At 42.5% G+C, this 17,500-nt stretch overlaps 3 protein-coding genes across 3 annotated transcripts in view; all 3 read right to left on the reverse strand.

Moving 5' to 3' along the window:
- The window catches only part of LOC307266073 (NACHT, LRR and PYD domains-containing protein 3-like), a 146,831-nt gene that overhangs the window by 54,863 nt on the left and 74,468 nt on the right, over positions 1-17,500 (reverse strand). The gene's annotated exons all lie outside the window — the stretch shown is intronic.
- LOC307266220 (uncharacterized protein) overlaps positions 4,823-17,500 on the reverse strand; it is a gene marked incomplete at both ends in the record, with an annotated part of 30,227 nt that continues 17,549 nt past the window's right edge. The window contains 3 exons of the mRNA XM_080048195.1: positions 4,823-4,863; positions 4,937-5,045; positions 7,961-8,074. Of these exons, the coding sequence (XP_079904321.1) occupies positions 4,823-4,863; positions 4,937-5,045; positions 7,961-8,074 (264 nt within the window). The remainder of the gene's footprint in view (positions 4,864-4,936; positions 5,046-7,960; positions 8,075-17,500) is intronic.
- Positions 12,749-17,500, reverse strand: part of sox11b (SRY-box transcription factor 11b) — a gene marked incomplete at both ends in the record, with an annotated part of 5,659 nt that continues 907 nt past the window's right edge. The window contains one exon of the mRNA XM_080048197.1: positions 12,749-13,154. Coding sequence (XP_079904323.1) covers positions 12,749-13,154 — 406 coding nt within the window. The remainder of the gene's footprint in view (positions 13,155-17,500) is intronic.

Consider the following 17,500-nt stretch of genomic DNA (forward strand, 5'->3'; position numbering starts at 1 on the left):
TAACCTGCTGGATAGGTGGTTAGACCTACCCTGAGTTTGTTTTCACTTTACGTTGCAGCTCCGACTGAAGGAGTGTCACTGTCACACGCGTCCCTGTACAGTTTGAAGCAAAATCACTCCATAGAAATCTCCATCGGGATGTTTTTATCATTTCCTGATGATTTTACGTTTGACCGATCATTTATCTGATCAGTAGCCTTGTTCTCGGTCCGTTCATATAGGCGGCCACCTTACACATCGTGACATGCTCTACATTCAGATTAATAAACCTATTTGTATTGTATGCTTTTTAACGTCTGTGCCACTGAACAGATTTATGTCAGGTGGATTCGTGTAACGCTGCGGCTGCACGCGATTGTTACTGTTCACTTGTGCGATCCTAAAGTCACAGGCGAGCCCTTTTATATTCATATTATAGCCTAATATGAATATAAAAATTACATAAATAATTATATAATAATTTAAACTGTGATCACTTGAGGAAAATGGATCTGATAATAAATCAATCAGGCTCTTCAATGGAAACTGTCACCTTATGTGTCAGACGTTAATGTCTTTCACTCCCCATTTAAAAGAAGCGACAGTCTGTTTACTGCACAGTGGGCTATTAGGCTACAGCTTCCCAAATACAGCGAATATAAAACACTGTCAGAAATGCTGTGCCGCGCCAGCTTTATTACTTTACTGCTGATATGCGTAACTTTTTAAAATGGACTATGTACTATATATTTTTTCTGAATTGCCGAGGAGATTAGATCAGAGTTATGTGACAATATACCCGTTAATTATTCTCCATAGGCTACCATAAACTCATTCGTTAATATTTCTAACTCCAGTGGGAGGAGCGGAGAAGTTTTTTTTTCTTTTTTTGAGAAGTGGAGAAGTGGGAGGATCACGCATTTGTTTCTTCTGTTTCCATGGTGAATCATGTTATCAGCGATCCATTGACGATGGCTTTTATGCACACGCTCCACCCAGAGTGAACACGCTCAGAGTTGATTAACCCAACGCTGATCCACTGTTCTGAAACCGAAAACCCAGAGTTGCTTATCAACCCTGCGCTCTGAGTTAACCAACTCTGAGCGTATGATTAAACCCAGAGTATGTAAAACCAGCTACCTGAAACAGGCCCCTGGACTCTGAATGTAGGTGTGTCGCTAACTACTGTGTGTTTCCCCTTTGTTTACATACCAGTTTACAGAGCCTAGGCTGTGTATTAACAATATCTTTAATGTGGATTGATAAATATGCCTACAACTCTTTTCAGATGCTTTACTATCATGAAACTAACTCCACACATTACATATTTCGAAGGATAGATAGATAGATTGATTGATTGATAGATAGACAGATAGATAGATAGACAGATAGATAGATAGATAGATAGATAGATAGATAGATAGATAGATAGACAGATAGATAGATAGATAGATAGATAGATAGATAGATAGATAGATAGATAGTTGCTAACTACGGTGTGTTCCCCCTTTGTTTACATACCAGTTTACAGAGCCTAGGCTGTGTATTAACACTGGGTTAAGACTGGATTTTTTTTTCAGCTCACACACAGTACAGGAGATATTCACTGATTTTGAGAGAAAAGTGATTTAGACAACAAGCGTTCTCCAGAAACACACACACACACACACACACACACACACACACACACACACACACACACACACACACACACACACACACACACACACACACACACACACACACACACACACACACAGAGAGAGACACCACACACACACACACACACACACACACACACACACACACACACACACACACACACACACACACACACACACACACACTCACAGAGCCTGAGGTCAGAACAGGAAGGTGGGAAATGAGAGACAGGAAGCAGGCGCTTGGCCCTGTCTGACCTCGAGTCTGAGTGTGTGTGTGTGTGTGTGTGTGAGTATATGTTTCTGAGTGTGTGTGTGTGTGTGTGTTTGCATGTATGTGTGTGTGAGTGTGTGTGAGTATGTGTGTGTGAGTGTGTGTGAGTCTGTGTGTCCGTGTATCTTTCTATGTGTGTGTGAGTGTGTGTCTGTGTATGTTTCTGTGTGTGTGTGAGTGTGTGTCTGTGTATGTTTCTGTGTGTGTGTGTGTGTCTGTGTGGGGGTGGGTGTATCTTTCTCTGTGTGTGTGTGTGTGTGTGTGTGTGTGGGGGTGTGTGTGTGTATCTTTCTGTGTGTGTGTGTGTGTGGGGGTGTGTGGGTGTGTGTGGGTGTGTGTGTGTGTATCTTTCTGTGTGTGGGGGTGTGTGTGTGTATCTTTCTGTGTGTGTGTGGGTGGGTGTGTGTTTGTGTGTGGGTGTGTGTGGAGGTGTGTCTCTCCCTCGCTCGCTCTGATTGGACTATAAACACATGGCTGACTGAATCATTGACGTTTTTATTCAAGTATTTTTTTCCTTGGAAAAGATGGACCCACCGCCAAATGCCTTTTCTACTAGATCGAGCCAAGATTGTTTGTGTGTGTGTGTGTCTGTGTGTTTCCCTCTGTGTGTGTGTGTGTGTGTTTGTGTGTGTGTGTGTGTTTGTCCCTTTATGTGTGTCTGTGTGTTTCCCTCTATGTTTGTGTCTGTGTGTTTTTGTGTATGAGTAGGGCTTTTAGTATGAGTAGGACGTTAGTATGAGTAGGACGTTAGTAGGGCTTTTAGTATGAGTAGGACGTTAGTAGGGCTTTTCAAATCAAATCAAATCAAAACAGTTTTATTTGTATAGCCCAAAATCACAAATACATTTGTCTCAGTGGGCTTTACATTTCATACAATATGATACAATATGACACCCTGCCCTTACACCCTTAGCTCGGCTGAGAAAAAACTACCAGTAAAAACCCTTTACCGGGATTAAAGATTTTTTTTTAAGAAATCTCAGGGAGAGTTGACAGAGTAAGGGATCCCTCTCCCAGGACGGACATACTGCAATAGATGTCATAAGTAGAGAAAAATCACGAAGGAGTTTGATCATTGACCAGGTGATTACATGGTAATACTAAAGTGAAGTGTGAATAGTGTGGATGCAGGAAGACTTCAGATGCTGCCAGAGGATCCACACCGTCTCGTCTCCACCAGGGAAAACTAAGGTTTCCAGCGCCGGGATTACATCCCACGTCTCCAGGTGGCGCCCTTAACCACTGCAACATCTTTTGGGGGCGACTGTGGCTCAGTTGGTAGAGCGGGTCGGCTGATGATCAAAGGGTTGGAGGTTCGATCCCCGCCCTGCCACCTGTGTCATAGTTGTTGTGTCCTTGGGCAAGACACTTCACCGACCTTGCCTCGTGTGAATGTCGATAGTTAGCTGCTGCTATCGGTGTATGAATGTCTGTGTGAATGGTAACGTGGGAAAGGAAAACAGGTCTCCCTTGAAAAAGAGTCTTCGGTCTCAATGGGATTTACCTGTAGAAATAAAGGTTAAAAAAAATTAAAAAAAAATAAATCTTTCGTGTTGATGGTCCATTCTCAGATGAAACCGGAGGGGGGACCAGATCCACACCGTCTCGTCACGACCAGGGGAAACTGGAAGAGGACAGACAGGCAACCAGTGAGCAAAGCAAAAATGAAATGTAAGAGTAGGACGTTAGTATGAGTAGGACGTTAGTAGGGCTTTTAGTATGAGTAGGACGTTAGTATGAATGGGACGTTAGTAGGGCTTTTACTATGAGTAGGACGTTAGTATGAGTAGGACGTTAGTATGAATGGGACGTTAGTAGGGCTTTTAGTATGAGTAGGGCGTTAGTATGAATGGGACGTTAGTAGGGCTTTTAGTATGAGTAGGGCGTTAGTATGAATGGGACGTTAGTAGGGCTTTTAGTATGAGTAGGACATTAGTAGGGCTTTAGTATGAGTAGGACGTTAGTAGGGCTTTTAGTATGAGTAGGACGTTAGTAGGGCTTTTAGTATGAGTAGGGCGTTAGTATGAATGGGACATTAGTAGGGCGTTAGTATGAGTAGGACGTTAGTAGGGCTTTTAGTATGAGTAGGGCGTTAGTATGAGTAGGACGTTAGTATGAATGGGACGTTAGTAGGGCTTTTAGTATGAGTAGGGCGTTAGTATGAATGGGACGTTAGTAGGGCGTTAGTATGAGTAGGACGTTAGTAGGGCTTTTAGTATGAGTAGGGAGTTAGTATGAGTAGGACGTTAGTATGAATGGGACGTTAGTAGGGCTTTTAGTATGAGTAGGGCGTTAGTATGAATGGGATGTTAGTAGGGCTTTTAGTATGAATGGGACGTTAGTATGGATTTTAGTATCAGTAGGACGTTAGTAGGGCTTTTAGTATGAGTAGGACGTTAGTAGGGCTTTTAGTATGAGTAGGACGTTAGTAGGACTTTTAGTATGAGTAGGGCGTTAGTATGAGTAGGACGTTAGTAGGGCTTTTAGTATGAGTAGGGCGTTAGTATGAGTAGGACGTTAGTATGAATGGGACGTTAGTAGGGCTTTTAGTATGAGTAGGGCGTTAGTATGAATGGGACGTTAGTAGGGCGTTAGTATGAGTAGGACGTTAGTAGGGCTTTTAGTATGAGTAGGGAGTTAGTATGAGTAGGACGTTAGTATGAATGGGACGTTAGTAGGGCTTTTAGTATGAGTAGGGCGTTAGTATGAATGGGATGTTAGTAGGGCTTTTAGTATGAATGGGACGTTAGTATGGCTTTTAGTATCAGTAGGACGTTAGTAGGGCTTTTAGTATGAGTAGGACGTTAGTAGGGCTTTTAGTATGAGTAGGACGTTAGTAGGACTTTTAGTATGAGTAGGACGTTAGTATGAGTGGGACGTTCGTAGGGCTTTTAGTATGAGTAGGACGTTAGTATGAGTGGGACGTTCGTAGGGCTTTTCCACCACAGCCTGAGATGTTGAACACAGAGAGAGTTTAATCAATGCAACCCCCTTGATCCCCCCCCCCTCCTGACCCCCTGACCTTTGACCGCTGAGTCTCCGGTCTGACGGAGCCTCAGAATCTGACGCTTTGCATTGTGGGTAACGTAAACAAAGGAGGAGTGGGGGACGCACACTGGTCTGGGAACACTCTGGAAGGAAATGTAGAGTGGATATATACAGCTACGGAAAACATTAAGAGACCACTCCAAATAAATGTTCAGTGTCTCTTGTTTTACTCTTTAGAGGCATATGTTTGAGTAGAATGAACATTTTGGTTTTATAATATAAACTACTGACAACATTTCTACCAAATTCACAATAAGAATATTGTCATTAAAGAGCATTTTCCATGAAGTAATGTAGAGATGAAGATTGAAGAAAAATCCAGACTGGTCTCTTAATTTTTTCCAGGGCTGTATGTTGAAATGAGTTAAAAAAAAAAAAAACCCTTCCCCCTCCCTCCATAGAATCTCAAGGCCATCTCACGCTTTGCATGCACGATAGCACAGGACAACTCACACCCACTCAACTGCCTCTTCACCATTATGCCCTCAGGACGCAGGTACAGCTCCCTGTTGTGCCGGAGGGCTCGCTATGGCAAAAGCCTGGTGCCTGCAGCCATAGCAGCCCTCAACAAAAGGCCAAGATAAAACACCCCCAGTCCCACTCTGTTTATATATCCTGTATGCGTGTTATTTGTTTCTGTCTATTGTCTGTCGGCGTGCAGCACATACATGTACCTGTGACATGCAGAAGAGTTTCCCCTGGGGACAATAAAGTCTAAAGTCAAAGTCTCTTCACAGCAGACCCGGGTTAGAATCCAGCCTGGGTCGTTCTCTGCATGTCATTCCCCTCTCTGTCTGTCTGTCTGTCTGTCTGTCTGTCTGTCTGTCTGTCTGGCTGTCTGTCTGTCTGTCCTCTTCACAGCAGACCCGGGTTAGAATCCATCCCGGGTCGTTCTCTGCATGTCATTCCCCTCTCTGACACATTTCATCTCTGTCTCTACAAACTGTCTGATAAAGAGAAAAAATGCAACAAAAATAAAATCTTAAAAAAAAAGGTTTTAGAACTCTGAAAAAAACATACTTTCTATGCTTTTACTTAAAGGGACACTGTGTAACATTTTAAGTAATTTATCAGCTAAAATCAATATCCTCATTCATAAATATGTCCTCATTGGTGTAAAATCACCTCTGCCAATAATCTGAATTATCCTCCTGAGCGGAGAATTACAAATATTAATATTACATTTTGTACATTGAGCAGGCAAGTCTTATGGAGGAATCCATGTTGGTTGGAATGTCATCAGGTGCATTGTTTAGAATTTAGAATTGTTCTTGTCCTTGAAGGCCACTGTAGCTTCTGTTATTATTCTAAAGGGGGTGGGGTTACCCAGGGAGCGTTGCATTCTAGAACTTTCTTAATGATGTCATATTACACACTGCCCCTTTAAAGGTGCAGTCAGTGATTCTGGAGAACGCTTGTTGTCAATACATATCTCCTCATGGTCCACTACATGTCTGTACTGAGTGTGTGCTAAAAAAAACAGTGTTAATACACATCCTAGGCTCTGTAAACTGGCATGTTGCTAGCTATGGTGGACCCCCTTTGTGCCTAGGCTCACACACAGTACAGACAGGTAGAGGATCATGAGGAGATATTCACTCAGTACAGACAGGTAGTGGATCATGAGGAGATATTCACACAGTACAGACAGGTAGTGGATCATGAGGAGATATTCACACAGTACAGACAGGTAGTGGATCATGAGGAGATATTCACTCAGTACAGACAGGTAGTGGATCATGAGGAGATATTCACACAGTACAGACAGGTAGTGGATCATGAGGAGATATTCACACAGTACAGACAGGTAGTGGATCATGAGGAGATATTCACTCAGTACAGACAGGTAGTGGATCATGAGGAGATATTCACACAGTACAGACAGGTAGTGGATCATGAGGAGATATTCACACAGTACAGACAGACAGGTAGTGGATCATGAGGAGATATTCACACAGTACAGACAGGTAGTGGATCATGAGGAGATATTCACTCAGTACAGACAGGTAGTGGATCATGAGGAGATATTCACACAGTACAGACAGGTAGTGGATCATGAGGAGATATTCACTCAGTACAGACAGGTAGTGGATCATGAGGAGATATTCACTGATCTTGACAACAAGCGTTCTCAGTTACACCGATGCACCGGATCAGGCTCCAGTTAATCTGTGAGGTGATTAAAACAAACGTGTGTGTGAGAGAGAGAGAGAGAGAGAGAGAGAGAGAGAGAGAGAGAGAGAGAGAGAGAGAGAGAGAGAGAGAGAGAGAGAGAGAGAGAGAGAGAGAGACTGTGTGTGTGTGTGTGTGTGTGAGAAAGAGACTGTGTGTGTGTGTGTGTGTGTGTGTGAGAAAGAGACTGTGTGTGTGTGAGAAAGAGACTGTGTGTGTGTGTGTGTGTGTGTGTGTGTGTGTGAGAGAGAGACTGTGTGTGTGTGTGTGTGTGTGAGAGAGAGACTGTGTGTGTGTGTGTGTGTGTGTTTGTGTGTGAGAGAGACTCTGTGTGTGTGTGTGTGAGAGAGAGAGAGAGAGACTGTGTGTGTGTGTGTGTGTGTGTGTGAGAGAGAGAGACTGTGTGTGTGTGTGTGTGTGTGTGTGTGTGTGTGTGAGAGAGAGACTGTGTGTGTGTGTGTTTGTGTGTGAGAGAGAGACTGTGTGTGTGTGTTTGTGTGAGAGAGAGAGAGACTGTGTGTGTGTGTGTTTGTGTGTGAGAGACTGTGTGTGTGTGTGTGAGAGAGAGAGAGAGAGACTGTGTGTGTGTGTGTGTGTGTGTGTGAGAGAGAGAGACTGTGTGTGTGTGTGTGTGTGTGTGTGTGTGTGTGTGTGTGTGTGTGTGTGAGAGAGAGACTGTGTGTGTGTGTGTTTGTGTGTGAGAGAGAGACTGTGTGTGTGTGTTTGTGTGAGAGAGAGAGAGACTGTGTGTGTGTGTGTTTGTGTGTGAGAGACTGTGTGTGTGTGTGTGAGAGAGAGAGAGACTGTGTGTGTTTGTGTGTGAGACTGTGTGTGTGTGTGTGTGTGTGTGTGTGTGTGTGTGTGTGAGAAAGAGACTGTGTGTGTGTGTGTGTGTGTGTGTGTGTGTGTGTGTGTGTGTGTGTGTGTGTGTGTGTGTGTGTGATAGAGACTGTGTGTGTGTTTGTGTTTGTGTGTGAGAGAGAGACTGTGTGTGTGTGATAGAGACTGTTGTGTGTGTGCGTGTGTGTGAGAGAGAGAGACTGTGTGTGTGTGTGTGTGTGTGTACAGCCTGTTGTTTGTCAGACATTACCTCCTGTGAGACATTGTTCTCATCTCCAAATCTTTTGTTTCCAACGTCAGTCTAAAGTCTTAAGATGGACTCAGCAATCCTGGTGATTTTTTCTGGTCTAAATCCAGTGAATATCTCCTCATGATCCGCTACCTGTCTGTGTCTCTGTGTGTGTGAGAGTGTGTGTGTGTGTGTCTGTGAGATAAACTGTGTGTGTGTGTGTGTGTGTGAGAGAGTGTGTGTGTGTGTGTGTCTGTGAGATAAACTGTGTGTGTGTGTGTGTGTGTGAGAGTGTGTGTGTGTGTGTCTGTGAGATAAACTGTGTGTGTGTGTCTGTGTGTGTGTGTGTGTGTGTGTGAGAGAGAGACTGTGTGTGTGTGTGTGAGAGAGAGACTGTGTGTGTGTGTGTGTGTGAGAGACTGTGTGTGTGTGTGTGTGTGTGAGAGAGAGACTGTGTATGTGTGTGTGTGTGTGTGTGAGAGTGTGTGTGTGAGAGAGAGAGAGACTGTGTGTGTGTGTGAGAGAGAGAGACTGTGTATGTGTGTGTGAGAGAGAGAGACTATGTATGTGTGTGTGTGTGTGTGTGTGTGTGAGAGTGTGTGTGTGTGAGAGAGAGAGAGACTGTGTGTGTGTGTGAGAGAGAGAGACTGTGTATGTGTGTGTGAGAGTGTGTGTGTGTGAGAGAGAGAGAGACTGTCTGTGTGTGTGAGAGAGAGAGTGTGTATGTGTGTGTGAGAGTGTGTGTGTGTGTGAGAGAGAGAGACTGTGTGTGTGTGTGAGAGAGAGAGACTGTGTATGTGTGTGTGTGTGTGTGTGTGAGAGTGTGTGTGTTGAAGATAATCCAGAGTTAATACACAGCCTAGGCTCTGTAAACTGGTATGTAAACAAAGGGGGCCCATCGTAGCTATAGCAACACGCCCATTTACAGCGCAGTGGCCTTTCAATCTGCACCTTATAATGTACACTTTACATTGCTTCAGTTAAAGGTGAAGTAAGCGGTTTATTTATGTTAATATAAGTGTTGAATCGCTCTTTATTCATACAGTGATCACTTACATAATGTGTGCGTTTCATAAAGCCGATCTCTCAGTCAGCTGCTCTGCATGTAATCGGCAAATAAACTTTTCAGGGATCCCACTACTGATAACCAATCAGAAGAGAGAACGCTACAAACCGGCACCCATCTCACTGCCGGTGCACGTGCAGAGCAACAGATGGGTGAATGTTTATGCGCCTACAATGGCGGAGCAGGTAAAAATCCTTCCCAATGTCTGTTTTGATGGTTTTTATCATGTTTTATCACACTTATGGATCTGAGATGATGCTAGATAACTCGCTGCTTGAAGACCGCAGTGCATTACTGTGGTGACGTAGGGACGAGCGAGGGGACCGCTAACTGCATTTCAATGATTTACTATTATTAGTTTCGTCTTCTGAAAATATTACTTATTTCATCTTATTTTACCCTTTTGTTCTTATTGCACCGCACCCCCCCCACAACCCCCCCCCACACACACACACCCCCCCACACCCACCCCCACACACACACACACACTCTTAATAACAGAGTCAACAGCCTCACTCAGTTCCAGCTGATTTTATTCAGTTGAGACGTGTACAGACTTTTCAGTTTTTCATTCTGCTACAAAATAAAGAAAACTTTGGGACGGCCCTTTAATGGAGGTTTCTCTTTTATATATTGCACAAAAACAATGAAGAAAAACAAAATAATAATAATATGTGCCGTTGATGAATTAAAAAAAAACAAACAGAAAATCCAGTTTCTCTCCTGCTGTCACCAGGGACTCACACACTCAATATACATAACTGCTAAACTTGAACTATCTTACACAACATATACAATAATCCTGGATCTCACAACGGTAACTGACTGACTGTCTGTCTGTCTGTCTGTCTGTCTCTCTCCATGTCTGTCTGTGTGTGTCTGTCTGTCTGTTTGTCTGTCTAACTCTCTCCCTGTCTGTTTGTCTCTCTCCATGTCTGTCTGTCTTTCTAACTCCCTCCCTGTCTGTCTGTCTTTCTAACTGTCTGTCTGTCTCTCTCCATGTCTGTCTGTCTCCTTGTCTGTCTGTCTGTCTGTCTGTCTCCTTGTCTGTCTGTCTGTCTGTCTCCATGTCTGTCTGTCTGTCTCCCTGTCTCTCTCCTTGTCTGTCTGTCTGTCTCCTTGTCTGTCTACTCATTTAAAACAGCAAAGGCATTAAAGCAAGGCAGGACGGATGCGATTTCAACCCCTCACATGCTCAACTTACAAATAATAATAATAATAATAATAACAATAAAAAAGTATATTCATTGGTCAGAATATGTAGTGGTACAAAAAGAAGAAGAAGAAGAAGAAGAAGTGCCTAAAAAACCCTGAAAACTGTACAAAAATACATGAAAAAATATTCTCTTGTGATATTGTAGAAAAAATAAATGAGGTACGATTGGTTCATGTAGATATCGAAAACAGGCAGTGTTGTAAAAGCCCTACTAACATCCTCCTTCCTACATACTCAACGTGTATATACTACATACTAAAAGCTCTACTAACGTCCTCCCTCCTACATACTCAACATGTATATACTACACACTAAAAGCCCTACTAACGTCCTCCCTCCTACATACTCAACATGTATATACTACACACTAAAAGCCCTACTAACGTCCTCCCTCCTACATACTCAACATGTACATACTACATACTGTCTGCTTAACCATCCATTGTGTGTGCGAGGTTCGTCGGACCGTTTACACTGAAGTATACAGAAGCAAAAAAAAAAAAACGTATGTGTAGTTTGAAAAGACGCAATGCATTGTGGGGGCGGTTGAGTAGGAAAAGTGTAACCTATCGATCCATACACAAAATCTTCCCGGAAGTAAGTACTCATCCGGGCATTTCTCGCCTACATAAACTTGCATACACACAACCACAACATACTCAAATTGATGTCAAAATTAGTGTGAGTAGGACGTTAGTATGAGTAGGACGTTAGTATGAGTAGGATTTTAGTATGAGTAGGACGTTAGTATGAGTAGGACGTTAGTATGAGTAGGACGTTGGTAGGGCTTTTCGAACGACAGCCATAGTGTTGTCTGCCATAACTGTGCTCTAGACATGGGCTTTTGAAGAACCTGAAAAGTGTCATAAAAGTGTGAGAACATTAAGCCTTTCCTGATATTAGTGTTGTATGGAGGAATGCATAGAGCGGGTTCTAGTTTAGACACGTCGGACGGGAAAAATCAAAGTCCATAAAACCCTGTGTGTGAAGTATGGAAGCCCTGAAAGGTCATGGAATCAAGTATGGTGTTTAATCAGTTTTTCCTTTATGATAACAAGATACTTAACATAGGTACTTAAAAAAGGTGCTCTGAGGAACTTTCAAATAAACGAGACCATCAGTGCAAAGAATGCTATTTTTATATAGTTTTTCTTAATGCCTTTGTCATGGGTATATACGCTCACCCAGGAACAACAGCTGGCGTGGTTAAAACACTACCGCCTTTGTCCAAAGGGGGGCGCTAGAATTAACACACACTGTTAAGTTCCTTGTAGCACCTTCAGAATATTAAATACTAAGCCTTGTTTCAAATGAGTGTTGCGGTACGGTTCGCATGCATTTGTGTTTCCACTTTGAAAAGTTGTGAAGGGGACCAAGATAAGTGAACCGTGCCTTAGCCCACTTTGGTTTGGGGTACCAAGTCGTGCCAAAGGGTCCCAGACTGCATCGCTACACGGTAAAAACAGAGGTAGTTACATGCTAGCTTCTCCATTTATGTCCATTCAGGGCTTCCATACTTATTTAATTTAATTCATTTTTTTTTTGCATCAGTGCCGCAGTGTGTGTCCACTCTGGAGGTGTTACACTGGAATCCGTGACCCGTCTGAATGTGTGACTGCACAGTGGGCTTTTGTTATTTTTTAGGTTTTTAGGAGATAGATATTAAATATATATATATAAACTCAGACTCTAAAGTGAAATGTGTAATAACTACATTTGTCCACAGCGCAGAACATGGTTGTGTCAGCGATATGGCCCACAATGAGCACTACATTTAATTTTTTCCAATATTTTTTTTTCAATTTTCCTAATATGGAGTCCATTGCTTGTCATATATATATATAAAATAAGCCAAATAAATAACTACCAGCTCCTTACACAGGCACACATTGGGCTGGGTCACAGATTTTAGTGTATGGTCCTATGATATTGAGGCAGATGCTTAATACAGCTCCGGAAAAAAATGAAAGAGACCACTCCAAATTTTCAATGTCTCTTGTTTTACTCTTTAGAGGCATATGCTTGAGTAAAAATGAACATTTTGATTTTTTCCCATAAACTACTAACAACATTTCTACCAAATTCATAATGAAAATATTGTCATTTAGATTTAGAGCATTTTCAATACGTAATAATATAGAGATGAAGATTTAAGGGAAAGAAATCCAGATTGGTCTCTTCATGTTTTTCCGGGGGCCGTATATAAGCGATTATAGTGTGGTATGGATTTTGAGAGTATTTTTATTATTTTTTTCACACACGCTCAGTAAGTGAACACCAAATCTGAGTAGCTAGCCTCCAGCCAGCTACCAGCGATCATCTGGCTGAGCTCTGGTGTGCAATAGTCCGGGAAATCAAAGTGTGATCCGATGCTACCTTCACTGCTGCACGAGTCCCAGTCTTTGTCAACCAACAGGGAGAGGCTGAGGTTGGGGTTGGGGTTGGGGGTGTTTGGGGTAGCGTTGGTGCTATTGGTGAAGCTCCATGGTTCGTTGGAGGAGGCTGAATTCAGAGGGATTTCGTCCAGGTCGGAGGTGCTGGATCCTGGGGAGAGCGAGGGCTGGTAGGGGGGGCTGCTGGAGGTGCTTTGACGCGTGATGTTCTTGAAGCTGTAAAAGCGACGGCCGTTAGCGACGCTGTCCGCTTCGGCTACGGAGCCCGAACCGAGGCTGAAGGGGACAAGGAAAGGAAGGAAGGTTAGTTATATAGAAGTTAAAAAATGTATTAAAAAAAAAGGTAGGGGGGCGCCCTTAGCTCAGTTGGTAGGGCGTCCCCCCCCCCCCCATGGGTATCGGCCAGCAGCGGACCCGGGTTCGATTCCAGCCCGCGGTCGTTCTCTGCATGTCACTCCCCTCTCTGCCCCATTTCAACTCTGTCTCTACACTATCAATAAAGCATAAAAATGCCAAAAATATCTTTAAAAAAAAGTAGCTTTATTGACAATTTTTACAATATTTGCCACACAGACAGAGACAGACAGACAGAGACAGACACACAGACAGACAGACACACAGTACAGACAGCTAGCAGATTGTGGGGAAATATGCATTGATTTTGACAAAAGGCGTTCTCCAGAATCACTGACTACACCTTTAATGTGGTTATGTTATGTATACTTTTTAAATGACTGTTTGCGAGCCCTTCTAGAGTGGCTGAGGTTTCTACATGTCAGCATCTGTCCAAATAAACGTGAAATTAAAAAATAGCACATTTCATAGAGGCGATGCTCCGACCGGGTGTAAATGAATAAATACAAGTCTGTCCACTCTCTCTGTCTGTCTGTCTGTCTGTCTCCTTCTCTGCCTGTCTCCCTCTCTGTCTGTCCGTCTGTCTGTCTCCTTCTCTGTCTGTCTGTCTCCTTCTCTGTCTGTCTGTCTGTCTCCTTCTCTGTCTGTCTCCCTCTCTGTCTGTCTGTCTCCTTCTCTGTCTGTCTGTCTGTCTGTCTGTCTGTCTGTCTGTCTGTCTGTCTGTCTGTCTGTCTGTCTGTCTGTCTGCCTGTCTGCCTGTCTCCCTCTCTGTCTGTCTCCCTCTCTGTCTGTCTCCCTCTCTGTCTGTCTCCCTCTCTGTCTGTCCGTCTGTCTGTCTCCTTCTCTGTCTGTCCGTCTGTCTGTCTCCTTCTCTGTCTGTCTGTCTGTCTGTCTGTCCCAACCCTAGCTAGGCTAAATCACCAGGCATACTATTAGTGATTCTATTTTGCAAATCAGAGCAGATCATTGGAGTTTGATATTTAGCTTTCTGTCTAGACGAGAAAGAGAGGAAATACTGGTTGCGTTCCGAATCTCATACTTTCTACTATATAGTATGTAGAAAAAAGATTTAGGATGTCCCGATTCTTGTGGCCAGATTTAGGATGGTTAGAAGTACCCGGATGTCCTACTTCATGCGGCCAAGATTGTTAGTGTTGAAAACTGCATCCTATTTGGGCGATTCTGACCCACAATCCAGTGCGCACGTGAAGTGATGTCACATCGACGAAGCCTCCATATGAAAACAAACGGGGATGAGACGGATATAAAAGCAAGAGGCAAGATCAAGGCGCCATGTTATGATGAAATAAGAGAGTAAAAGTATGTCCCAATAGTATGCCTACTGCATCCTAAATAGATTCTTTTTATCGTCGGATGTAGTATGTAGAATAGAAAAAAGAAAGAGTATGCGATTCGGAACGCAACCACTATTTTAGATCAGTGACAGCGGAGAGGTTTGGCCGCTCGCTCAGTCTTCTTCGGTGGTGTTTGAGGTGACACAGTGTCGCCCCCTAATGGCCTGGCATCAGTATGGCAGCGTTTTGATTTTATCCTGTCTTATTGTAAAACACACTCCCTGTGTTCCAAACCTCATACTCTTTCTCTATTCTACATACTACATCTGATCATAAAAATAATCTAGTTAAGATGCAGTATGCTACAATCTGGACGTACTTTAACTTGTTTATTTCATCCTAACATTGCGCCTTGATCTTGCCTCTTGCTTTTATATCCGTCTCATCCCCGGTTGTTTTCACACGGAGGCTCCGTCACTTCCGGTGCGCACTGGATTGTGGGTCAGAATCGCCCCAAATAGGATGGAGTTTTCCACACTAATAAATCTCAGTCAGATGTAGCCTAGTAGACATCCGGGTTATTTTAAGCATACTAAAATCTGACCACATGAATCGGGACATACTAAATCACTTTTTTTTTATCACTAACTAATGCGAAAAAAACTAATTTCAATGTCAGCGTTGACTACTAAAGTAACTTAACTCAAACAATGCCTGATGGTTCAGGGATTGACTTTCAGGCAGCAGCCCCTAAAAAATCATTAAAGCTGAAACTTAGCGGGGAAAATGTTTGTTATATTATGAGAATAAAGTGGTAGCTTCAGGTTGTGTGTCATTTTAGAGGTGAAATATCACAATAATCTTTCCCCTGCATTAAAGCTGCAGTGTGTAGAATTTTGGGTTTTATTTCCTAGCAGATTGTGTAGAAAGTAATTATAATATCCATAAGTACATTTAATTTAGTGCATAATAGCTGAAAAAAACGTTTTGAATAATTTTTTTTCCCTTAGAAAGGGTCTCATATATGTCCATATTTCTGCATATTTTGGACCGAGGCCTAGTGCCGCCATCTTGAAAGTGTCATAGTTGGAATATCATCAGGTGCATTGTTTTAAATTTAGAATTGTTCTTGTCCTTGAAGGCCACTGTAGCTTCTGTTATTATTTGCCATCTAGTGAAGTTACAGCTATTTATTTTCATTTAAAAAGGGGCAGTGTGTAATATGACATCATCAAGAAAGTTCTAGAATGCAACGCTCCCTGGGTAACCCCAACCCTTTAGAATAATAACAGAAGCTACAGTGGCATTCAAGGACAAATCTTAATTCTATGCACCTGATGACATTCCAAAAACATGGATGCCTCCATAAGACTTGCCTGCTCAATGTACAAAATGTAACAATAATATTTGTAATTCTCCGCTCAGGAGGATAATTCAGATTATTGGCAGAGGTGATTTTACACCAATGAGGACATATTTATAAATGAGGATTAGGGATGTGCATAATTAATCGATTAATCGATCATTGCTCGTTAAGAATATTGTCGATCACGTGAAATTGTTATCGATCATATAGCCGTTGTGTTGCGCAGTGTGAGTCCGGCAGCACAGCAATGAGTTTCACTATGTGGCAGCACCAATGACTGTATGGGCAGCAATTAAACATCCTACCAGCAGGGGGAGATACTTAACTAGTAGTAGGAGATAACAGAACAGGCTCAGGCAGCAGCCAAAGACTGTATGGGCAGCAATTAAACATCCTACCAGCAGGGGGAGATACTTAACTAGTAGTAGGAGACAACAGAACAGGCTCAGGCAGCAGCCTGCGAGCTGCCGTAGATCTCAAAACATAAACAGGAAGAAGTTGAGGAGAAGTTTGGCATCGGACCGGACAGCTTTAGAACCGAAAATAACTAAGTTCATTAAGCATTGTGAAACCTTATATAAGTACAACACTTAAACAAACCGAATTATGTACCACTTGTACATTGAAGCCTACATCCGACCCTGTTAAACGTGTCACTTTAGCGCTGCTAGCATTAGCAGCTAACTTTAGCGTCTATGCTTTCCTACTTCGCCTTCATCAGGGAAATAATTTGCACATTTTGTCTATTAGATGAAGTAAGGTTAGGTCCTTTACCACTCAGAAAAACGTGCCGTGCCCTTATGCAGTCTTTGGCAGCATCTTAGGAGGCGCATATGTGTTTAAACTTTAAAGGTATCGTAGCATTGGCTCCTTGTTGGCTCATAGCCTCGGGCTTTCACCAGCGCCGCATTTTATTATAATTTTAATAATGTCTTAATAGATTGTTGTTTGCCTAGAAGATCTTGGAATAAAGATGTAATTGAGTAAAAACCTCTTGTATACAGTCTATGGTAAAACGCTGTATTTTGGATGTTCTGTTGGCATTTTTTAATATGTAAAAAAAGATAACGATTGCTCGATAATTGCTCGTTAATTTTCCCGATGATCGATCAATTGAATTTCTTAAAATGCCCATCCCTAATGAGGATATTGATTTTAGCTGATACATTACTTAAAATGTTACACAGTGTCCCTTTAATACAGAAATGTTTTTGGCAAATCAGCAGCACGTTATCATTTAAGTTGCTGTGGCCAGTGTGTCATTGGATCCCTGGAACACTGTTTGAAGTTAGAAAGCTTCCTGAAAAGTTACTGTTTCACTGTTGTTGTTTACAGCAGCAGGGCCCACAGTTTGGTTTACAAACATATTCTAGTCTTATACGTTTGGTTCCAGGTTCCTCAGAATAATTTGATTTATGATGATAGAATTATTCAATACTAAGAATTACATGTAGAGAAAATATGTTTAGTAAACTAACTGCAGGCTCTGTGAATGTAAACAAACCCCCCTCCTCTGAAACTACACAGTGACCCTTTAAACTACACAGTGACCCTTTAAACTACACAGTGACCCTTTAAACTACACAGTGACCCTTTAAACGCCTTAT

This window comes from Ammodytes marinus (genome assembly GCF_949987685.1).
Source record: "Ammodytes marinus genome assembly, chromosome: 19".
NCBI lineage: Eukaryota > Metazoa > Chordata > Actinopteri > Uranoscopiformes > Ammodytidae > Ammodytes > Ammodytes marinus.